At 45.7% G+C, this 24,163-nt stretch overlaps 1 protein-coding gene across 10 annotated transcripts in view; it reads left to right on the plus strand.

Annotated features, from left to right (window-relative positions):
- MYH14 (myosin heavy chain 14) overlaps positions 1 to 24,163 on the plus strand; it is an 83,951-nt gene that overhangs the window by 52,440 nt on the left and 7,348 nt on the right. For all 10 annotated transcript variants that reach the window (XM_081031132.1, XM_081031136.1, XM_081031138.1 and 7 more), the window contains 12 exons: positions 687 to 899; positions 1,448 to 1,592; positions 2,234 to 2,440; positions 4,465 to 4,569; positions 4,661 to 4,813; positions 6,050 to 6,298; positions 11,750 to 11,962; positions 13,903 to 14,115; positions 14,932 to 15,093; positions 16,850 to 16,978; positions 17,608 to 17,696; positions 17,782 to 17,905. In XM_081031132.1, the coding sequence (XP_080887258.1) occupies positions 687 to 899; positions 1,448 to 1,592; positions 2,234 to 2,440; positions 4,465 to 4,569; positions 4,661 to 4,813; positions 6,050 to 6,298; positions 11,750 to 11,962; positions 13,903 to 14,115; positions 14,932 to 15,093; positions 16,850 to 16,978; positions 17,608 to 17,696; positions 17,782 to 17,905 (2,002 nt within the window). The remainder of the gene's footprint in view (positions 1 to 686; positions 900 to 1,447; positions 1,593 to 2,233; positions 2,441 to 4,464; positions 4,570 to 4,660; positions 4,814 to 6,049; positions 6,299 to 11,749; positions 11,963 to 13,902; positions 14,116 to 14,931; positions 15,094 to 16,849; positions 16,979 to 17,607; positions 17,697 to 17,781; positions 17,906 to 24,163) is intronic.

Here is a 24,163-nt window from a genome sequence, read left to right on the forward strand (position 1 = left end):
CCCCCTCCCCCCAGGCCCTAGCATCACCAGTCTGCTTTCTGTCCACACGGGACTTAACTATTCTTGATATTTCATGCAAAAGGAATCATACAGCATGTAGCCTTTTACACTCATTATTTTTATTGCCATCCTCACGGCAGCCCTGTGAAGTGGGGTGTTATGTCCTCTCACAGACCTGCTATTCAGAGAGGTTGTCACTTGCCAGGGCAGGTGACCCAGCAGGGGCTACAAACCTGGTCTGCACAGCTCCCTGAGGACTTAATCCCCAGTCAGCACCACCCCTTGATCCAGCTTCTCTTTGCAAGAGGCCATGCCCCGTAGGGGTTATAAGGCGGGACTCTGAGGTCAGCTCTGCCACTCACTGACCATGTGGTCAGAGCAAGTACTGTCCTCACTCTGTACCTCATTTTCCTCATTTGGTGTGAGCATTAAGTGAGATGATAAAGTCGAGGGTTTGCCCGTGGCAGGAGCTTAATAAGTGTCCCTGTGATTACTGTTAGTGTCATTCCCACTTTGCAGCTAAGGAAACAGGCTCTGAGTACTGGACGCACATACCCAGGGCAGAGCTGGGGTTTGAAATTGGGTCTGACCCCCTCAACGTCCACGTCTGGCCTGTCCACCCCCAGAAGTTGTCCCTGCCCCCTGCCTGCCGATGTACCAACTCCGTGGTCGTTGTCCACCCCCAGGGTGGAGGAGGAGGGCGGAGCCCGGGCCCAGCTGCTCAAGTCCCTGCGGGAGGCACAAGCAGGCCTGTCGGAGGCCCAGGAGGACCTGGAGGCCGAGCGTGTGGCCAGGGCCAAGGCGGAGAAGCAGCGCCGGGACCTGAGCGAGGAGCTGGAGGCGCTGCGGGGCGAGCTGGAGGACACTCTGGACTCCACCAACGCGCAGCAGGAGCTCCGGTGAGGCCGGACTGGCACAGCCTGGGCATATGCAGGGTGGGTGGAGGAGGAGAAGGACTTGGGTGTGAACTCTCCATCTGCACAGAGGTTGAGTCACTCAGTTGTTTATTGAGCACCAGCTCTGGGTATGGCCCAGGCCAGCTGGGGGCAGAGATGAGTCAGACCCAGGCATTGCCCCCCGAAACTCCTGGTCTAGAGGAGGCAGATTTGGACAAAAAACAGACCCAGTCCAGAACACAGCGTGCTGTCATGGAGTAACATAACATGGTAAGAGGAGACCCCTAAACCACATCTATGAGAGAGTCCAGGAAGGCGTCCTTGGGAAGGGGCCTTTTGAATAGGGTTTTGAAAGATGAGCAGGAGTTTACCCTCAAAGCCACACTTCTCACAGAGCATCGCCGTCCAGATCCCTTGGGGGAATATAGAGTGAGGTCCCCATCCTTGGAGAGAAAAAATAAACCAGCATAACTGTTGTAAGAGGGCTCCCCCAAAGCCCCTACCTTCCTCTGTTCTGGAATTTTATTTCCTGCCCCCCTCCTCCAACAAAGGTCCAAGAGAGAACAGGAGGTGACAGAGTTGAAGAAGGCTCTGGAGGAAGAGACGCGCATTCATGAGGCAGCAGTGCAGGAGCTGAGGCAGCGCCACGGCCAAGCGCTGGGAGAGTTGGCGGAGCAGCTGGAGCAGGCCCGGAGGGTGGGTTGGGGCAGGAGTGGGGGGTTGGGCGGCCATGGCGGCGCGGCAGGTTGCTGGGTTGGAGGAGGTACCTCTGGCCGGTTCTAGGCCAGCCCACCTGTCTGGGGTTCTTTCCTCGTGTGTTCCTGTCCTCATTCCACCTTTCATTCAGCATGAATTCAGTGCATACTATGTTCCAGGGATGATACTGGGGCCCCAGCAGTCAACACAACCACCCATGCTCCCTTCCCTATGGGGCTCATGTTTTAATGGGAGAGGCAGAGAGTAAACAATATAATACACATTCATAATAGATATTGGGTAATAATGCTATGGGAAAATGATCAGGAAAGGGGGATCAGAGTGCTAAGTGGGGGGTTTGTGATTTTAACTGGAGGCCATGGAGGATTCTGTGAAAAGGTGACATCTGAGTGAAAAACGGAGGGAGGTGAGGAGTGAACCTTCTTGGCATCAGGGCGAAGTGTATTCCAGACAGAAGGAACAGAGAGTACAAAGGCCCCGAGGCAGTAAAGTACCTGGGTGTTTAAGGAATGGTGAGGAATTCCAGGGGGAATAGACAGTGCAAAAGCCCTGAGACAGGAGTGTGCCAGGCCTAGTTGGTGGAGGGAATCATAAATCTTTATTTGTCTCCCTCCTGCCAGGGCAAAGGTGTATGGGAGAAGACTCGGTTGGCTCTAGAGACAGAGGTGTCTGAGCTACGGGTGGAGCTGAGTAACCTGCAGACCACACGTCAGGAGGGTGAGCAGCGGAGGCGCCGCCTGGAGTCACAGCTGCAGGAGGTGCAGGGCCGGGCTGGTGATGGGGAGCGGGCACGAGCAGAGGTTGCCGAGAAGCTGCAGCGAGCCCAGGTGAGTGGGGTGGCCAGGGCAGTAGTGACCTCCGCTGCGTGACCTTGGGTGAGATACCTGCCCTCTCTGGGTTTCTGTTTGGTCCACATCAACCCCATTGCCCCTCCCAACTTATCCAACATAATCAGGCATGAATAGTTAGTACTGCGTTTCCCCGAAAATAAGACCTAGCCGGACAATCAGCTCTAATGCGAAAATTAATATAAGATCCGGTCTTATGTTACATATTATAGTAACATAAGACCGGGTCATATTAATTTTTGCTCCAAAAGACTCATTAGAGCTGATTGTCCGGCTAGGTCTTATTTTCAAGCAAACACGGTATTTGGTAAGCGGTTATTATGTACGAAAAGCATCCTATATATTTCACTAAATCTTCCTGACTCTATCCTTTAAGGAAAGTGCTAATATTGTTCCCACTTTACACATGAGGAAACTGAGGCCCAGGGAGGTGAAGTTGATTGTTTAAGGTCACTGAGAGCCAAAACCCAAACCCAGGCCTGCCTGACCCTGTAGCTCTTAACCCTGCCACAGCCCTCACCCTCCATTCTTTTCTCTTTTGGCCTTCAATAATCTATGGTCTGATTAGAAACGCCTGGTGTGAATGCCTGGACAATATCATTCTGTGACTATTAGGAGAACAGTGGGTTTTCAAATTTAATTGTATTGTGTCTTAATGAAATGACTAATATCTGTTCATTATTGAGAATACAAATAAGCAAAAAAGAACGGAGGGAAGAATGACTTTTAATTCTCCAACCTCTGTGGGGGAAAACACATTTACAGTTTTTAATTTCCAGATGAACAGAGACACAGGGTAAATGTTAGGCTGCTATAGCAAATAGACCCAGAATTAATCAGCTTAAATAAAAGACACCTGCCTTTCCCTCTCAAGAAACAGACTCAAGTAGTCGAGGCTGGCCAGACACTATGTTCCATGACGTCACTCAAGACCCAGATTTTTTCATCTTGTTGCTGCACAGCTTCATTTTCAGAGTGCAATCTGGATTATAGGCACATTGTGCTCTAATTTAGAAAGGAACAGAATTTGCATATATCACTTTGATTGCAATCCATTGGCCATAACATAATCACATGACCACAGCTAACTGCAAGGTAGGATAGGAAATGTAGTTTCTAGCTGGCAGCCATGGTGTAGTAAATAGCCTGTCACAGTGGGACCAGGGGAGAATGGATTTGGGGGAATAGCTACGGTCTGCCCCAAATGGAACCATGCTATGTAGTGGTCACTGTAGTAAGTAAGCACTTTACATATTACAAAAATAAATCAAAAGTAGAGTTTGGTGGCCGATAGCAGGAGTTCTAGGCAGCACTATACAGTAGAAGTTTCTTTAGTGTTGTAAAAGTTCTGTATTAGTACTATCTACTTGGCTAGTGAGCACTCGAAATGTGACAAGTACATTTGAGGAACTGGATTTTTACTTTATTTGATTTTAGTTTAAATTTAAATAGCCACATGTGGGGGGGCTACCATAGTGGACAGCACAGCTCTAGAGCCATTCTACCTGGGCTCAAATCTCAGTTCTATCACTTGTAGCCGTGATCTTAGGCACATTTCCTTATCTCTCCGTGCCTCAGCTTTCCTTTATGAAAACTGGGAATAATAACTACCTCATTAGGTTGGTGGGTGAATCTAGTGAACCGATAGTTGTAAAGTGCTTAGAATATTTCCTAGGCACATTTTGTTTACCCATTCATCAGCTGATGGACATTTGGGTGTTTCTCCTTTTCTGCTGACATGAATCTTGCTGCTAGGAAAACTCCTGTACATGTTTTTTGCATAGACATGTATTGCACTTCCCTTGGGTATATACCCAGGAGCAGAATTGCTAGGCAATATGGTAACTCTATGTTTAACCATTTGAGGTCCTGCCGGACTGTTTTCCACAGCAGCTGCACCGTTTTACATTCCCACAAGCCATGTGCGGTAGAGATGGGAGGTAGAGGAACCGATAGGGTCTGCTGGGTGGAAGCCGCCATTAGAAGGTACCCCTTCCCCACAGGCTGAACTTGAGAACATGTCTGGGGCACTGAGTGAGGCCGAGTCCAGAGCCATCAGGCTGAGCAAAGAGCTGAGCAGCACGGAGGCCCAGCTGCACGACAGCCAGGTAACTACAGCCCACCGTCAGCACCAAGCCCCCAGCCCCACACCTTCCGCCCCTCTGCCCATGCCTGACGTGCATTCTCCCCTGTCTACAGGAGTTGCTGCAGGAGGAGACCAGGGCCAAGTTGGCCTTAGGGTCCCGGGTGCGAGCCTTGGAGGCTGAGGTGGCAGGGCTGCGGGAGCAGCTGGAGGAGGAGGCAGCCGCCAGGGAGCGAGCAGGGCGTGAGCTGCAGACAGCCCAGGTCCAGGTGAGAAGTCCTGGAGGGGGATCTCAAGGGGACACTTAATCCCCCAACCTGCTCCTCCCAGGTTTCCCAGCTTAAGGATGGCCCCATTGCCCAACTAGTCATAGGCCAGATTTCTGGGCTCCAGTCTCACCTCCGACTCTCCCTCAGCCCCCAGGGCCTGTCAGTGCAGAGCCCCTTCCCTCCTGCCCCCTCCTCCTTGTTTCATTGCCTACTTTCCATCCACACAGCCCCAGCCTCGCTCAGGCCTCGTCCTCTGTCACCTGGATCCTCATCTCAGCTGCCTTGCATCCAGTCTCTCTCCTTCCAGCTCACCCTCCATGTGGTCTTTCTACCCCTAATGGTGACCCTGCCCTTCTCTTGCTCACAGCCCTCGCATGGCTCCCTAGCGTCCTCTGGACAGACTCCATGCCTCTTACCCGAGTGTCAGAGGCCCTGTATTCTCTGCTCCTTCCTTTGTTTTTAGCTGTGTTCATCTCTCACCTCTTTTTCCCCACTTCATTGGGAAACACTTTTCATTCTTCAGAACTTAGCATCAGCCTCTCCTGTTGTGGGGAGTCCCTGACCACCCCTTATGAGCTCCCACAACACTTCTTTCTCCCCTGTCCTCACTCTAATCACCCTGGGCTGGAACACTCTCCGCCCATGAGTTCCCCCATACACACCAAATGGGGAGCCTCCTTTAAAGTGGAACCCTATCAGAGTTAGATCTGGTCCCCAACATAGGCCAACATAGAACCTGATGTGTGGGGGGCCTTGAGAAGTACCTGTTGAGTGAGTGAGTGTCGAATGCATGCCTGCAAATATCTTCTTCAACTGGCAAACTCCTACGCATATTGTAAGATCCATCTCAAATGCCGCCTCCTCTAGGAAGTCTCCCTTGAATGTTCTCAACAGATTCTGAACCTCTTCTCTGAACTCCCATGACTCCCACACCTTAGCCTCCATCACCCTGGCTGTGACACTCAGTCTTCCCCATCAGACTGAAGGTTCCCCAGGGCAGAGCCCAAGTCTAATTCTTCTTCTGGGTCCCGGTGAGAATAATTTTGATCTCCTGGAGGAGCTGGGGTTCATAGAACTCACAACCTCAGTCCTACTCCAAAGGAGAGAAGAGCCGCGTGGAGCGGGTCATTTCCCTCTTTAGGCCTCCGTCGCATCTGAGAAAAGGGGTGCTATCAACTCACACCTTGGTCGCAGACATGACTGCCACCCGCCCCCTGTCTCTGCCCCCCACCCCAGCTCTCAGAGTGGCGACGGCGCCAGGAGGAGGAGGCAGGGGCACTGGAGGCAGGGGAAGAAGCACGACGCCGGGCAGCCCGCGAGGCTGAGGCCCTGACCCAGCGCCTGACAGAAAAAACGGAGATTGTGGAGCGGCTGGAGAGGGGCCGCCGGCGGCTGCAACAGGAACTAGACGATGCCACCGTGGACCTGGAGCAGCAACGGCAGCTTGTGAGCACGCTGGAGAAGAAGCAGCGCAAGTTCGACCAGGTGGGTCACCTTGGGTTCCCCTGATGGGACATCAGGGTGCTAATCCATCCTTCCCACAGTCATTGTGGACCATCAGTGATGTGTGATGTTACAGCTCCACTACGAACTTGGGGGACCTTAGGGCGAGATGTTTCTTCCCTCTGAGTATAAAATAAGATGCTCATCCATCTTGGCTTATGTCTCTTGTCCCAGAATAAGTATAGCACCATTTTACTCCCAAACGTGTCCTGAAGGTTCACCAGAGGATACTGACGAGGATTAAATGAAATAACACGTCTCACTTCTCCTGCTGCCTCACTGTGTGCCTCAGGCAAGCCGCTTTTCCCATTTCGGCCTCAGTGTGCCCATCTAGGAAATGGGGATAATATTAAACAGCTGGCAATCCAAGGATGAAATATTAGGTTGGTGCAAAAGTATTGCAGTTTAAAAGGTTAAAAATAATTGCAAAAACTGCAGTTACTTTTGCACAAACCTAATAAAAATCACAGAACCCCAGAACATTAAGATCAGGCAACCCTGAGGTTCGAATCTCAGCTTAGCCCCTTTCTGGCTGTGTGGCTTGGGAAAATTGCTCAACCCTCTCTGTGCCTCGTTTTCTTCATCTAGAAAATGGAGGCATCATTATTCGCTTTCACTTTTGAAAGATATTTTCACTGGGTATAGAATTCTAGGTCAACAACGGTTTTATTCTTTCAGCTCTTGGAACAGATCATTCCATTATCTCTGGCCTCCATTGTTTCAGATGAAAAGTTAGCAGTCATTGAAATCATTGTGTCCCTGTGAGTCATGTAATGTGTTTTTCTAGCTGGTTTAATTTTTTTCTCTTTATCTTTAGTTTTTAGCAGTTTGACTATAATATGTGCAGCTGTGAGGGTTTGTATGTATCCTGCTTTGGGATTGCCAAACTTCCTATAGCTGTGGGTTGGTGTTTTTGACCAGACATGGAAATTTTCAGCCATTATTTCTTCAAAGATTTTTCTTCTTCATTTTCTCTCTTTCCCCTTCTTCTTGGACTCCAAATACATTTATGTTTGACTGCTTAATGCTGTCCCATAGATCATTGAGACTCATAGATCTTTTTATTTGTCAATTACAGTTGACATTCAGTATTACTTTATATTAGTTTCAGGTGTACAGCATAGTGGTTAGACATTTATATAATTTATGAAGTGATCCCCCCTATAAGCCTAGTACCCATCTGCAACCATACGTAGTTATTACAATATTAATGATTATATTCCCTATGCTATACTTTACATCCCTGTCACTATTTTGTAGCTGCCAATTTATACTTCTTAATACCTTCACCTTTTTACCCAGTCCCCCAACCATCTCCCTCTGCCAACCATCAGTTCTCTGTATCTACAAGTCTGTTTCTGTTTTGTTTGTTCATTTATTTTGTTCTTTAGATTCCACATATAAGTGAAATCATATGGCATTTGTCTTTGTCTGACTTATTTCACTTAGCTTAATACCCATTAGGTCCATTCATGTTGTCACAAATGGTAAGAATTCATTCTTTTTTATGGTCAAGTAATATTTCATTGTATGTATGGACCACATCTTCTTTATCCAGTTGTCTATTGATGGGCACTTAGGTTGCTTCCATATCTTGGCTATTATAAGTAATGCTACAGTAACATAGCAGAGCATATGTCTTTTTGAATTATTGTTTTGGGTTTCTTCAGAAAAATACCCAGAAGTGGAATTACTGGGTCATAAGGTACTTTTGCTTTGAATTTTTTGAGGAACCTCCATACTGTTTTCCATAGGGCTGCGCCAATTTGCAATCCCACCAACAATGACGAGGGTTCCCTTTTCTCCACATCCTCGCCACACTCATTGTTGATTTATTGATGGTAGCCATTCTGAAAGGTGTGAGGTGGTATCTTATTGTGGCTTTAATTTGCATTTCTCTGATGATTGGTTACATTCAGCATCTTTTCATATGTCTGTTGGCCATCTGTATGTCCTCTTTGGAGAAATATCTATTCCGATCCTCTGCCAATTTTTAATTGGATTGGGGTTTTTTGTGAGTATGTGTGTTAAGTTGTATGAGTTCTTTATAAATTTTGGATATTAACCCCCTATTGGCTGTATCATTAGAGAATATCTTTTCCCAATCAATAGGTTGTCTTTGCATTTTGTTGATGGTTTCCTTTGCTGTACAAAAACTTTTTAGTTTGAGTTAGTCCCATTTGTTTATTTTTTCTATTTATTTCCTTTGCCTGAGGAGCTATATCAGAAAAAAATATTACTAAGAGCAATGTCAGAGAGTTTAATGCCTATGTTTTCTTCTAGGAGTTTTATGGTTTCAGGGTCTTACATTTAAATCTTTAATCTGTTTTGAGTTTATTCTTATATATGGTGTGAGAAGGTGGTCTAATTTCATTTTTTTGCATGTATCTATCCAGTTTTCCCAACACCACTTATTGAATAGACTACCTTTACCCCTATTGTATATTCTTGCCTCCTTTGTCATAGATTAACTGATCATATAAGTGTGGGTTTATTTCTGTGCTCTGTATTCTGTTCCATTGATCTATGTGTCTGTGTTTATGCCAGTACCATGCTGTTTTGATTACCGTGGCCTTATAGTATAGTTTGATATCAGGTAGCATGATACTTCCAACTTCGTTCTTCTTTCTCAAGGTTACATGGGCTATTCAGGGTATTTTGTGGTTCCACATAAATTTTAGAATTATTTGTTATAGTTCTGTGAAAAATGCCATTGACATTTTGGTATGGATTGCATTAAATCTGTTGATTGCTTTGGGTAGTATGGACATTTTAATGATGTAATTCTTCCTATCCATGATACATGTTTCCATTTATTTGTATCTACAATTTCTTTTTTCAACATCTTATAATTTTCTGAGTACAAGTCTTTTACTTCCTTGGTTAAATTTATTCCTAGGTATTTTTTGATGCAATTGTAAATGGAATTGTTTTCTTAATTTCTCTTTCTGCTAGTATGTTATTGGTGTATAAATATGCAACTGATTTCTGAATATTAATTTTGTATCCTGATACTTTACTGAACTCACTTATCAGTTCTAATAGGGGTTTTTGGTGGAATCTTTAGGGTTCTCTATCTACAGTATCATGTCATCTGCAAATAATGACAATTTTTATTTCTTCCTTTCCAATTTGGATGCCTTTTATTTCCTTTTCTTGTCTGATTGCTGTGACTTGGACTTCCTCATCATAGAGCTTAATTTTTTCTTTATTTCCTAGAATTTTATATGTTTTTTATATAAATCTCTTTTTATTGGCTTCTTTCACTCAGAATAATTATTTTGAGATTCATCCATGTTTTTGCATGTATCAATAATCTATTCCGTTTTTTACCGTTCAGTATTATTCCTGTATAGATAAACCACATTTTATATATCCGTTAATCTGTTGATGATCATTTGAGTTGTTTCTGGTTTTTGCCTATTATGAATAAAACCTTAGTCTTCTTAGTAGGTTGTAGTGGTTTTAATTCACATATCCCTAATGAACTATGATGTTGAACATCTTCTCATGTGCTTATTTGCCATCCATACATCTTTGGTGAAGTGTCTGTTCAAATCTTTTGCCCTTTTCTTTAAAAAAAAAAAAAAATTGAGTCATTTCTTTTCTTATTGAATTTTGAAAGTTCTTTCCATATTCTGAATACAATTTCTTTATCAGATCTATAGTTTTGTAAATATTTTCATTCAGTCCATGTCTTGTCTTTTCACTCTTTTAATATAGTTTTTCAAAGAGCAGAAGTTTTTAATTTTGATGAAGTCCAACTTATTAATTAGTTATTTTATAGGTTATGCTTTTGGTGTTATGTAAGGTTTCCTCCTCTGTTTTTTCCTAGAAGTTTTCTAGTTTCAGGTTTTATATTGAAGTCTATGATCCACTTTGAGTTAACTTTTTAAATGGTACTCTCATGGCTCCAAGTTAATTTTTTATGTACAGCAGGTCCTCAAATAATGTCATTTCGTTCAGTGTTGTTTCATTATAATGTTGATGAGATGGTTTAGGAACTCAATTCTTGTTTATATCAATTAGCCTCTGATAAGATTTGTTTTGTTACATGTCTTTTGCGTAAAGTCACTTATCAATAACATTAAGTGAGACTTATTTACAGGATTATTAATTGTTCAGACACTATTTGTTGGAAAGACTCCCTCCACTGATGTGCTTTTGCATACATATTGAAAATTAGGTAATGTAAGTTCTCCAATTTGTTTCTCCTTCTTCCTAGGTTGTTTTGCTTCTTTTAGTCCCTTTGCATTTTCATATGTATTTTAGAATCAATTTGTCAATTTCTGCACCAAAAAAATCCTTTTGATTTTGTATTGCATTGAATCTGTAGATCAATTTGGGGAGAATTGATATCTTAATGATAGTGAGTTTTATGGCCCCGGAACATGGCATATATGTCCATTTATTTAGGTCTTCTGTAATTTATCTCAGGAATGTTTTGTAATTTTTAGTGTACATCTTTACATCTTTTTCAGATTTATTTCTAAGCATTTCATATTTTTGATGCTATTTTAAATGCTATTGTTTTTATTTCAATATCTGACTGCTAGGATATAGAGATGAAATCAATTTTTTTATATTAATCTTGAATCCTACAATCTAGCTGAATTCACTTATTAGTACTAGTAGATTTTTATATAGATCCCATTGGGTTTTCTTCCAGTTCCTCTGGGACTCTTGACACATGTATGTTTAACTGCCTGATGCTGTCTCATGGGTTATTAAAGCTTTGTTAATTGTTTTACAATGTTTTTTTTCTTTCTTTGCTCTATTTAGATCATTTGTATTGATCTGTTTTAAATTTTACTGACTCTTCTGGTGTCCAATCTGCTCTCAGTTTCATCCAATAATTTTTTTATTTCAGATATCATATTTTCCAGTTCTGACATTTCTATTTGGTTCTGTATTACAGTTTCAAATCCCTCTTGGAATAACCCTGTCTCTTCACCCATTGTATTCATCTTGTTTTGGAAACTTTCTTATCATAGTCCTGGTGTGATAATATCTTGGTCTTCTGTGGATCTGTTTTCATAGGTTGATTTTTCTCTTTTGACTGAGTGCTGCCCTCTTCCTTTTTTTGCATGTCTTGTGAGTTTTATTGTTTTTAATTACTGTATCTTAAAAAATACAGTCCTGGTTGAAGTACATTTTAAAAATATAGGTATATGTTTTTTCTACCACTACCCCAAGAAGAAGAAACACCTTGCCTCTGTTGGGTATCTAGAGTGAGAGACTATCAGTTTTGATCCGTTCAAGAATTAAGCTGGTTTGGGACATGGTTGCGACTTTAATCCCTCTACCTCCCTCTTGTGTCTGCCTCTGTCTGTCTGTCTCTGTTCTTGGCTTGGCTGCTCCCTTTTCCCCACGCCCTTGTACATTCCTTTCAGCTAATCTGTTTCCCCCACCCCATCTTTTTCCACCCGGAAGCTCCTGGCCGAGGAAAAGGCAGTCGTGCTGCGGGCAGTGGAGGAGCGTGAGCGGGTCGAGGCAGAGGGCCGGGAGCGTGAGGCTCGGGCCCTGGCGCTGACACGGGCACTGGAGGAGGAACAGGAAGCACGTGAGGAGCTGGAGCGGCAGAACCGGGCCCTGCGGGCAGAGCTGGAGGAACTGCTGAGCAGCAAGGATGACGTTGGCAAGAGCGTGAGTGAAGCCCCCACTCTCTGAGACACCTGTGTGACAACTGCCTGCACACTTGGTGCTGGGAGAGAGACATACACACACGTGTGTTGCTGTCTCACACAGAGCACGAAGAGAAGTAGCCATCCAAGTCACATGTTCATGCACAAGCACAGAACAGGAGCAGGGCTGCTAACCAAATACGTGTTCACAGACACCGAGTGTGAGGAAAATCTTCCATCAGACACACATGTTCATACACAGAACATGAAAGCTGCTCACAAAACAGACTTGTTCACATGCATGTATATGGAATGTAAGAAGCGTCTTCTGTTAAACACACATACATGTTCACATGTACATGTAGAGCATGAGAATCACTCATCACATGTGTGTCTGAATACTCAGAGAGAGAACATGAAGAGAATTTACCACAACATACAGGCTGAGAACCGCTCCCCAAACATGAGTATGTGCACGCACGCACACATGCCACACACACACCACATTCACACACACAATGTGAGGAGATCCCCACCTTGCCACCCCCAACCCCATCAGGCCTCTGTCTTCCCCTCCAGGGCCTGTGAGGGTTACCCCAGACCTGTTCCCAGGCCTGCCCACCCAGCCAGTGTCCCAGCCTTCGGAAAGGTCCACTACGCCTGCCCTGCATCCTACCTTCATTCACTTAATAAATACACGTGTGGGGCACCAGCCAGGACAGGCCCAGGGACACAGGTCACCCTGACTAATGACTGGAGGCGTTGACAGAATACGTGTTTAGCTGAGTCCTTGGACAGACGCATTGCCAACATCCCTCCTTATTGTTAGACTGTGTACTCCTGTGGGTGTGACAGATGAGGGCTTTATTTTCTTCACACACTTTGGTATTGATCCGCTGGAGCATTTAGCCAGACCTGAAGAGAACCCCTACCCTCAGGATGTACCCTTGGCCTGCACCCCCAGGGATACTGGAGCCAAAATCCAACGCATACTGAAACTACTAAGGCCTTTTCTTTGGGAAAACTGTCAAGTTATTTATAGTGACTCCAAAGGCCTTTGTGGGAAATGGTATGTTGATGGGAGAAAGTTTGATTCCTGCAAGTAAACAAAATTGATTGGCAGGTGCCACATAGTAAAGGAGACCAAATGGCCCCTTCCAAGGGCTAAAAGTAGACACTTACGACTGAGCAGCGTTTCCGTGAGTGTCATCGGCAGTGGTCATACGCAGACATAGTCCCTGCCCTGTGGACTCACAGTCCAATGTGGGGGACTGTTAAGCACATGTTAAATGACCATTGTGACTAAGGCTGAGTCGAAGAGGGCTCAGTGCCTACAGCACGGGTAACAGGGAGGCCCTGACAGGTCAAGAAACGCTTCTCTGAGAAGGTGACAATTAAGGAGAGGTGCGAGGTGGGTCTCCGAGAATTCGTAAGCCCAGATTTGCTTTCATAGGGCGTTTGGGATTTTAATTTACACCTCCCTGAAAGGTCTGGGAAACTCCCAAGCTGAGAAAAAAATAGAAGGGGATAGTGGGTTGGTGATATCTTGGGGAGTCTGGCAGAAACCAACACTGACAGCGCTGAAGTTGCATGTCTTCAACACCTTTCCACCCTGGATTCCCAAAGATGAAGTCCCAGTGAAGTGAACTCACAATCCAAAATCACAAAACTCATAAGGACATTATTCACCACGAGTGAGAGTCAGTTGACCTAACAAACACTTGAATTAGATTTTCAAGAGCTTCAGCTATAGAATTGTCATGCATAGGTTATTAATAAAGTATGTTTTAGGATGACTCAGAATGAGACATAGTAAGTAGGTGCCCAGGAAGTTTCGAATAAGTGAATGAACGAATGAACTAGGACGGTCATGTAGACTTGGGGTCCCCTCATTCTACCCTAGGATAGATCTAGGACCCTGGCCTCCCTCAGTGTCCAGGACTCACTCTCCCTCCCCACCAGGTACATGAGCTGGAACGAGCCCGCCGGGTGGCAGAACAGGCAGCCAGCGACCTTCGAACACAGATGACAGAGCTGGAGGATGAGCTGACAGCAGCCGAGGACACCAAGCTGCGCCTGGAAGTGACTGTGCAGGCTCTCAAGACGCAGCACGAGCGTGACCTACAGGGCCGAGACGAGGCTGGTGAGGAGAGACGGAGGCAGTTGGCCAAGCAGGTACCAGCAGGCTACGGGGGAGGCTGCAGGGTACCCAGCCAGCTGGCTGTGCCCTGAGGCTTATGGGCAGCAAAAGGGGCTTGAAGTCTCACCCACCCACCTGCTCCCCATCGTTTATACCCAAGTGCTGTCTGCTAGTCCACCAGCCCCCTGTTCCCCAACCCATTCTCCACCTAACCCATGAACCTCCACACAGATCCAACATTCCCCACTGACATACCCAGACACTCTCCATCCACCAAACCATTCATCCACCCACCACTCAATCACCAACAAACAGTTCTACACAACGAACTGAGTCCAGTTTCTCCATCCACCTAACCTACCAAGCAACCACCTCTCCGCATCCCAACCACTCCCCAAACCTTAGCCCAGTGCACTCCCAACCTACCCACACACTCACTGACCAGCGGGTCCACACCCCCTTCCTGCACAACCTCATTCATTGACTCTTTCACCCGCCTTCTCATGTGTACCATCACGCTCTCCTTCTGTGCACCATTCATTCATTACTGATTCAGTCCCGTGGTCTGCTGAGGGTGAGGCCCTCTACTACGTGATTGCTGAGCAGGGGAGGAGCAGGGGCAGCTCTGAGTATACAGAGACCCTCTGGAGCCCTGCTGGAAATGGGTTGGAGGAGGGAGGTGGAGAGTGGAGGCTGGGGCACCGGAACGGAGAGGAGGGTTTGGGGTGGAGAGGCAGGGGCAGGAGCTGGAGGTTACACATCTATGTCACTGGCAGTAGAGGGAACCTGGGCCTCCTGTGCCCTGAGCCCGCCTCTCCTGGCCTCCCCCGGCCTCCCCCCACAACCTCCAGCTGCGGGATGCAGAGGTGGAGCGGGATGAGGAACGCAAGCAGCGTGCCCTGGCGGTAGCAGCCCGCAAGAAGCTGGAGGCCGAGCTGGAGGAGCTGAAGGCCCAGACCTCTGCCGCAGGGCAGGGCAAGGAGGAGGCGGTGAAGCAGCTTCGCAAGATGCAGGTGAGGGGCGGAGCTTAAACCGGCCGGGGGGCGAGGCTGAAGGGGGGGGGGCCGCATCACAGATCCAGGCCAGACATCAGCTTGGACCCCTCCCTCCACCTGAAGACCAGCACTTCCGGATTAGGAACCATCCTTACAAACTTCCAGGTCCCAAAGGCTCACTTGGTTCTTTTATTGTTTTTATTGCCTTTATTTAAAATGCTAATTTTTAAGTTCAATTCCCTCATTTTATTTAATTTTTGAAATAGAAATAGTTTAGGGTTTTTTTTTCCCCTGGGGCTCTGGCCCAGTGACCAGGGGAAGCTGGAGGAGGAGCAGGTTCGAAGGGAAACGCTGAGCTCAGTGAAGAGGTGATGAGGGTGAGGAGACTGGTTGTGTAAAAGTATATATGTGTGAAAAAATATATATATGTGTGTGTGTGTGTACATATGTATGTTTTGGTGATAATGATAGAACAAGGTAGGTCCATCGATTGTAAACAAATGTCCCACTCTGGTGGGGGGTGGGGGTGATGGGGGAGGCTATGATGGGGGGGCAGGGGCTATATGTGAAACCTCTGTACCTTCTGGCCACTATTGCTGTGAACCTAAAACGGCTCTAAAAAATCAAGTCGATTTTTTTTTTTTTTGGTAAGTATAGAACTGGGCTGTCCGATGCAGTGGGTTCCGGCCCCGTGTGGCTGGCTGTTGGGCGTCTATCAGGTGGTAGGTCCAAAATCCTAATTACATACTGGATTCTGAAGACTTAGTCCAAAAAACTATAAACTATCTCAATAATTTTTATATTGATCATAAATGGAAATAATTTTAGATAGATTAGGCGAAATAGAATATAGTGTTCAAACTAATTTCGCCTGTTTCTTTTTACCTTTTTAATATGGCTACTAGAAAAGCATTTGTCCTCACAGTATATTTCTCTTGGGTAGCGCTGGTATAGAAAGATCCCTCACAAAAAGTGAAAATTGCCAACCATGTCATCTCTGAGAGAAAACCCCTACCCTGAAAAGCTATTATTATTATTAAGCAAATAACACTAACAGCAGTAATGATAATTGTCCTACTGCTCTCAAGTCCCCTGCTGTCCTCACTATGGCTATTAACAGTGACACACTACTCCATTGTAAAGATATGGAGTGGGGTCTTTTAAATGGCGGTGGACATTTAGTTTGTGTTTTAGTTTTATTTTAAGCACCATTGAGGAGAAAACCCTTATACTGGGATCTTTATACTCTCTCAGAAGTAGTGTGGCCTAGTAGCAAAGTGGCTAGAAGAGTAAACTCAGAGGCCCGATGGCCTGGATTCACATCCTGGCTCTGCCACGTACCACCCTGGCCATGTTGCAAAACTCTCTGTGCCTCAGTTTCTCCAACTGTAAAGGGGGGGTTGTAGGAAAATAGTACCCCCAACTGCAGTTGTGAGGATTTAAAGAGTCGGTATGTGTATATAACAGGCCTGGCCCAAGGTAAGTTTGCTGCAGAGTCCAAATACTATACCCATTTTAGGCTTACTTTAATTTTAAAGTGTTTCTGTTTTAAAAAGGAAGCAGCTGAGACCCAGACAGGGGGAGGGGGCTGGCCCAAGGTCAGTTCAGTTGAGGGCAGGGCAGTCAGTTCTGCTGTGGGCTGGTGGGGAAGCCCAGGTCTGCAGGACTCTGGGGGAGACAAGGCGCCCCCCCCCCGCAGTGCTTCTGCAAGGGTAGGGAGTTCCCCATGAGTCATGACCAGGCTGAGCCTGCCCACTCGCTCCTTTCTGTCCAGGCCCAGATGAAGGAGCTGTGGCGGGAGGTGGAGGAGTCACGCAACTCTCGGGAGGAGATCTTTGCCCAGAACCGGGAGAGTGACAAGCGCCTTAAGGGACTGGAGGCGGAGGTGCTGCGGCTGCAGGAGGTGAAGCAGGATGGGTGTAGGCCTGGGATGGGAGGCTGGGGGTGAGGGTGAGGGTGGGCGGGAGGGGAGGCTGGGAGTGTAGGAGGGCAATCACACTGGGCCAGGGCGCATTAGGGATCCCTGGGAGGGTTCTGAGCAAGAGAGGGGCAGGGTCTGCTTTGGGCCTTACGGAGGATGGACTGGAGTGGCAGAAACTGGAAGCAGGTAGGCTCGGGAGAGAGGACCAGTCCTGAGCCAGGGCTATGGGGACACAGAGGAGGAACAAGGCAGAGAGAGTGAAGGGGCAGGATGGCAGGGCTGTGGGTAGTACGGGGGAAAGGGAGGCGAGGAGAGACCTGAGGGTCTGGCCTGGTGGCTGGGGAAACATGGAGGAGGAGCAGGCTTGAGAGGAAATGCTTGAGCTCAGTGTAGAGGTGCTGAGGGTGAGGAGCCTGGGGCAGGCTCTCCTGAGACAGACTTAGGAAACATCTGCCTGTAGATCGAAGTTCATGCCAAGGTTACCCAGGGACTGCATGTTCATCTGCAGTGAAAAAAACAATGGCCAAGAGACTTGAAATGTGAGAGGCAAGGAGACCGATGCCCAGACGGCCTCCCACAGCCTCTACTGATTACCCCCTCTGTCCTTGCAGGAACTGGCTGCCTCAGACCGTGCCAGGCGGCAGGCCCAGCAGGAACGAGACGAGATGGCCGACGAAGTGGCCAACAGCAGCCTTAGCAAGTGAGTGGCGCATGGTTATGTGGAGCAGGGCCTCCTCCTCTGGCCCTCCTGCCCTCTCACATCCCCGTGGTCGGGTTCTTCCTAGGACAGCCATTCTGGAGGAGAAGCGTCAGCTGGAGGGGCGCCTGGGGCAAATGGAAGAGGAGCTAGAGGAAGAGCAGAGTAATGCAGAACTGCTCAATGACCGCTACCGTAAGCTACTACTGCAGGTGAGCACAATCCAGTCACCCCGTTAGCCCAGATCCCCACTGACCTGGGACCATAACCTTCAGTCCTCTTATTCAACAGACATAGGAAAAGGGAATGTTTGAGTTGGGTTTTGCAGGATGAATAGGAGTTCTCACAGAAGGGAGGCACTTGCATTTCTGAGGTTTCTCAAGGGCTGAATCCAGAGATGAACTTATGTGGGGCCTTTGTCCTGCAGAATTTTGTAGGGAAACAGACATGACATGGAACTACACTGTCACATTATATGTAGGGTGGCATGTGTGATAATAGAAGTATCCTGGGCGGGCCCAGGAGAGAGAGAGAGAGAGAGAGAGAGAGAGAGAGAGAGAGAGAGAGAGAGAGAGAGAGAGAGAGAGAGAGAATTATTTGCAAAAGTCACAAGAAGGCATTTGGAATTTGGAAGAAAAGACGTTTGGCTGGGGTTTTAAAGCATAAGTAGGGGCTAGGCAGATGGAGACAAACATATTTTCATTTGTATATTTATTTATAAATATTTTCTGAGTCTTCCAGAAATCCAGATCCTCTTGGGTGATTCTGGGGACCTGGAGATGGATCATTTCAGGTTTCTGCCCCTAAGGACATCCTAGTCTGATGGAGGAGACGGACTATCCCAATACACAGATACAAATGAAAATGGAAGAAGCACAAGACACTATGAGAACTTAGATGGGACTACTGACCTCGCTTGGAGGCTGAGGGGTATCAGGGAAGACTTCCTGCTAGAGGTGGTTCCTTAAGAGGTCTTATAGGAAGTTCAGAGTTTGGAAGTTAAGAGTTTGCCAGGCAGACAACAGAGGTATGGGATTTCCAAAGAGAGACCTATGTTTCCATTATTTCATTAATTAAAAAAAATTTTTTATTGGGGAATATTGGGGAACAGTGTGTTTTTTCAGGACCCATCAGCTCCAAGTCAAGCCGTTGTTTTCACTCTAGTTGTGGAGGGCGCAGCTCACTGGCCCATGTGGGAATCGAACCAGTGACGTTGGTGTTATGAGCACTGCATTCTAACCAACTGAGCCAACCAACCACCCCTATTTCGTTAATTTTTAAAGACACATTTTGAGGCCTCTCCTGGGCCATGTCCCAATACTGCTGGGGACTCAAAGAGTAAGATCCCAGCTCAGCCCTTGTGGAGCCCATAGGCCAGTAGGAGAGGCAGTCACACTCCAGGATGATACAGCTCACACTCAGAGTGAAATCCCAATCACCTATGACACCCCACACTCTGGTCCTTGGCTAACTCAGACCTTATCCCTAACCCTTTTCCCTCTAATTCACTCTGCTCCGGCTACACCAGCCTCCTTACTATTCCTTGATGATGCCAAGTTTATTCCTACTTCAGGACCTTTGCACTTACTGTTCCCTCCTCCTAGAAAGCTCTTCTGCCAGACCATCATATGTCTCACTCCCTCAAAACTTCCCTGGCAACCCTATGTGAAACAGCCAGCCTCCCTCCAATGATTTCTCTCCATTCTCTCTGCTTTAATCTCTTTCATATCACTTACCACTGCCTGATATTATATTGTATACTTACTTGTTTGTCTATTATCCACCTCCCCAACAGAGTGTAAGTACCTTGAGAGTAAGACCTCTGTCTTAGTTTTGTTCTCTGCTCTATCCTATACCTAAAACAGTACTGGGCGCTCATTGTAAATGAAATGAATAAGCCCATACATGTGCTAATGGAGGGAGCAGAGGATACTACAACTATAAAGAATGATGTGACTTAACCCAACCTGCATCCTTGGCTATTGGTGAAAGGAGAACCTTTTTTTTTTCAAAAAAAAAAAGATTTTATTAGGGAAGGGGAACAGGACTTTATTGGGGAACAGTGTGTACTTTCAGGCCTTTTTTCCAAGTCAAGTTATTGTCCTTTCAGTCTTAGTTGTTGAGGGTGCCGTTCAGCTTCAAGTTGTCCTCTCAGTCTTAGTTGTGGAGGGCACAGCTCAGCTCCAGGTCCAGTTGCCGTTGCAGGGGGCACAGCCCACCATCCCTTGCAGGACTCAAGGAAATTGAACTGGCAACCTTGTGGTTTGAGAGCCCACTGGCCCATGTGGGAATCGAACCGGCAGCCTTCGGAGTTAGGAGTATGGAGCTCTATCTGCCTGAGCCACCGGGCCGGCCCAAGGAGAACCTTTTTAAAAAGCAAGATAAAACTTAAAAAGGGATTCACAAGAAAATAGCAAATATTGAAGACAGGCTAAGAAGACCCAACATATGGATACTAGGTGTCCCCAAAGAAGAAAACCAAAGCAAGGGAACAGAGCAAATAACCAAAAACCATACATAATGCAAGAAAACTTTCCTGAAACAAAAAAAGTTTGAAGCTACATATTAGAAGAACACACTGTGTACTTAGGGACATTGACCCATTAAAAAACTGATACCAAGAGATTATAGTAAAACTATTGGACTTGAAAGGGGGTGAGGAGATCCTTTAGCCATCCAGGGGAAAAATGAGCACATGATACATAAGGAGAAGAAAATTACATTATCATCAGATTTTTGACAATATGACTTTATGCTGGAAGAAAATGGAGACATATTTAAGGTACTCAAAGAAAGCAAATGTGAGCCAATGATTTTGTATCAAGCAAGACTTACTTTCACGCGTAAAGAACACAAACAAGTTATCAGCATGCAAGAACTTGGGGACTATTCCCATGAGCTCTTCCTGAGGAATCTGCAAAACCAGTGGTTCTCAAAGTGTGGTCCCAAGACCAGTAGCGTCAGCAACACCTGCAAACTTGTTGGAAATGCAAGTTCCTGAGCCCCAGCCAAGCCCAAGTAAAGGAGGAATGCTTTACTTGGGGTAGGGCCTGGCAATCTGTGTTTAAACAAGCCCTCTGGGTGGTTCTGAGAACTACTGCCCTAGAGACCCAGGTTCAAATGATCAGAATCACTAGAGAGACATCAGCATGACAGAGTAATGCGCATACAGTTTACTCATAGCTAAGAGCAAGTGAAGGCGGAGGAGTGAGTTAAAAAGATAATGGCTAGCGGCTCAGTTATGTGCAGTACAACTATTTGTTAAATGGAAAGACTGGGCAAACAAGCAAACAAAATTATTACTGCATTCAGTAATTATATTGGTAGTGGTAGTATTATCATTGTGTTTCTGAAACATTGTGATGTGGGATAAAGTAAATGATTAAAGATGGGATATTCTAAATCTATCATAACCTGTGTCCATAATCTCAGGATCCTCAGCATGTAAGAACCTAGATATAGATGTCATAGAGAAGAGGCTAAGTTAAAAACAAAACAAAACAAATCCCTGTAGTCCTGAATTTGACTTGGATATATTCACTCCTGGACGTATGGGGTATTTTATATAGCTCCATCCCATCTCTGTCCACCCAAAAGCCCTAGAAACAATAACCAATCCAGTAGCAGTGAGCATCCCTAGGGCCCAAGGTGTGGTCTAGAAACACCATTTCCCACTTTAAAAGAAACTGGAGCTTCTTTAGAAACTGCTGATCCCAGATCTGAAACAGGAAATGAACGCGAATAGCCTGGAATGGCATGCTTTATTCTGCTCAGGTTGCCGCAACAAAAGTACCACAGATTGGGTGGCTTAAACAACAGAAATTTATTTCTCACAGTTTGGAGGCTGAAAGTCCAAGATCAGGGTGCCAGTGAAGTAGGTTTTCTTCCAAGACCTCTTCTCTTGGCTTGTAGGTAGCCCCCATCTTGTGTGCGCATGATGGAGGCCGGGAGAGGGTAAGCTCTCCGGTGTTTTCTTATAAGGTCACTAATGCTGTCATGCAGGCTGCAACCTCATGACCTCATCTAGCCCTAATTACCCCCAAAGGTTCCATCTCACAGATACTATCACATTAGGGGTTAGGGTTTCAACAGATGAATTTTGGAGGGACACAAACATTCAGTCCATAAATACCAGTTATCGAGACAGCTAGCTTGGTTATATCAAAAGCACTTAGAAGTCAATCTAGATTCCTGCTGGCCCCAAATGGAGCAATTCAAGCTTCAACAAGGATAATAATTGCAATTGCTTTAAATCCACCAAATCTGTTTAAATCCGTGAGTTCACAATATGTTTAAAAATACTAATGAATCACTATTAGTGTCTCAGGGCTGCTGTAAAAAAATTACCACAACCTGGGTGGCTTAAAACAATAGGAACTTTCTCAGTTCTGGAGGCCAGAAGTCCAATTTCGCGGTGTGTCAGGGTTGGTCCTTCTGAGGGAGAATCTATTCCATGCCGCTCTTCCAGCTCCTGATATTCTCCCGCAATCCTTGGCATTCCTTGGCGTGTAGATACATCCAATTTCTGCCTCTGTCTTCACATGGTCCTCTCTGTGTCTTCTCTCTGTGTCAGTGTCTCCTCTCCCCTTCTTATAAGGACACCAGCCATATTGGATTTAGGGCACACCCTAATCCATTATGACCCAGTGTTAATTTAACGAATTACATCTCCAAAGAATCTATTACCAAATAAGGTCTGGATGGGCATGAATTTTTGGAGGGAGACTATTCAGCCCAGCATAGTCACCTTCAGAGGATGATAGAGAATCAGTTCATTACCTTTAAAACTCTAAAGAGAAAGAGTTAAGTGTCTTGACCCAACTGCCAATGTGAAGGAAACAGGAGAAACAGAAACCTGCTGAATTAGACCATGAGTGTGTAATCAGGAAAATCCAACTCATAGAAATTCTGCAGGTTAAATGCCTCAGAGTCTTCAACAGATACATTTTAAGGAAATAAAAGGTTTGGAGGAGAGAACTGTAGGTTAAAAGAGACTTAAAAGACATACGTATAATTTCTTTTAAAGAAAAGCTTATTATTATTATTATTTTATTTTTTTATTTTTTTAAGATTTTATTGGGAAGGGGAACAGGACTTTATTGGGGAACAGTGTGTACTTCCAGGACTTTTTTCCAAGTCAAGTTGTTGTCCTTTCAATCTTAGTTGTGGAGGGTGCCGTTCAGCTTCAAGTTGTTGTCCTTTCAGTCTTAGTTGTGGAGGGCGCAGCTCAGCTCCAGGTCCAGTTGCCCTTGCTAGTTGCAGGGGGCACAACCCACCATCTCTTGCGGGAGTCGAACAGGCAACCTTGTGGTTGAGAGGATGCACTCCAACCAACTGAGCCATCCGGGAGCTCAGCGGCAGCTCAGCTCAAGGTGCCGTGTTCAATCTTAGTTGCAGGGGGCGGAGCCCACCATCCCTTGTGGGACTCCAGGAGTTGAACTGGCAACCTGTGGTTGAGAGCCCATTGGCCCATGTGGGAATCAAACCGGCAGCCTTTGGAGTTAGGAGCACGGAGCTCTAACCGCCTGAGCCACCGGGCCGGCCCCATACGTATAATTTTTTAAATGAGCAGGATTCAACTATAGAATCTAGGGATGAATCTTTGAGTAGTAAAACTCGAAAGAGGGGTAAGGAAGTGATTACCCTAAAAGTCAGGATAATGTGCTGTTTTAGGGGACGGAAGCGTTGCTATTAGGATGGTTACGTGAAGGGGCTTGTGGAGTGGCCAACTTATCTTTCTTGACCTGGGTGGGGGTGAGAGTGGGGTTTACCTTTTACTACCCATGAAGCCATATATATGATCAGTTTTTTACTTTCAGTTTTTTATTTTCCAATAGGACATATTTTTTTTAAAAAAAAGAGCAAATGCTTAGACATTTATATAACTTACAAAGTGATCACCCTGATAAGTCTAGTTATATAAATGCGTAATCACTATGTTGTACACCTGAAACTAATATTGTATGTCAACTGTAATTGAAAAATAAAAATTTATTTTAAGAAAAGAGTAATAGGTTTTCACAATAAAAAAAAAGAGCAAGTGCTAATCACCACATTGATGAGTTCCTGTGAGGGTGAAATGAAATAAAGTATGAATCAGACTTATTCTGACTCATTTCCGTGTCCCCAGCACAGGGCCTTCAGCTCAGAGTACTAGCTGAATAAATAAATGGGAGCTATTATTAGGGGTGTGTTTACACATTCTCAATGTAGTAGCTACTGTTTATTGAGCTAGCATGTCTCAAAATGATCCTGCATATCACTCATATCAGAACCACCTGAGATGTTTGTTAAAAATGTGGATTCCTGGACCCCAGTCCAGACTTGCTGTATCAGAATCTCTGGAGGGTGGGACCCTGCAGTTCGCATTTTCTTCACAAGCTCCCAAAATGATCCTGGTGTAAACAGAAGTGTGATAACCTTTGAAATAGACTCATTCACAATCAGAGGTAGAATTATAGCATTTAAAC

This window comes from Rhinolophus hipposideros (genome assembly GCF_964194185.1).
Source record: "Rhinolophus hipposideros genome assembly, chromosome: 21".
NCBI lineage: Eukaryota > Metazoa > Chordata > Mammalia > Chiroptera > Rhinolophidae > Rhinolophus > Rhinolophus hipposideros.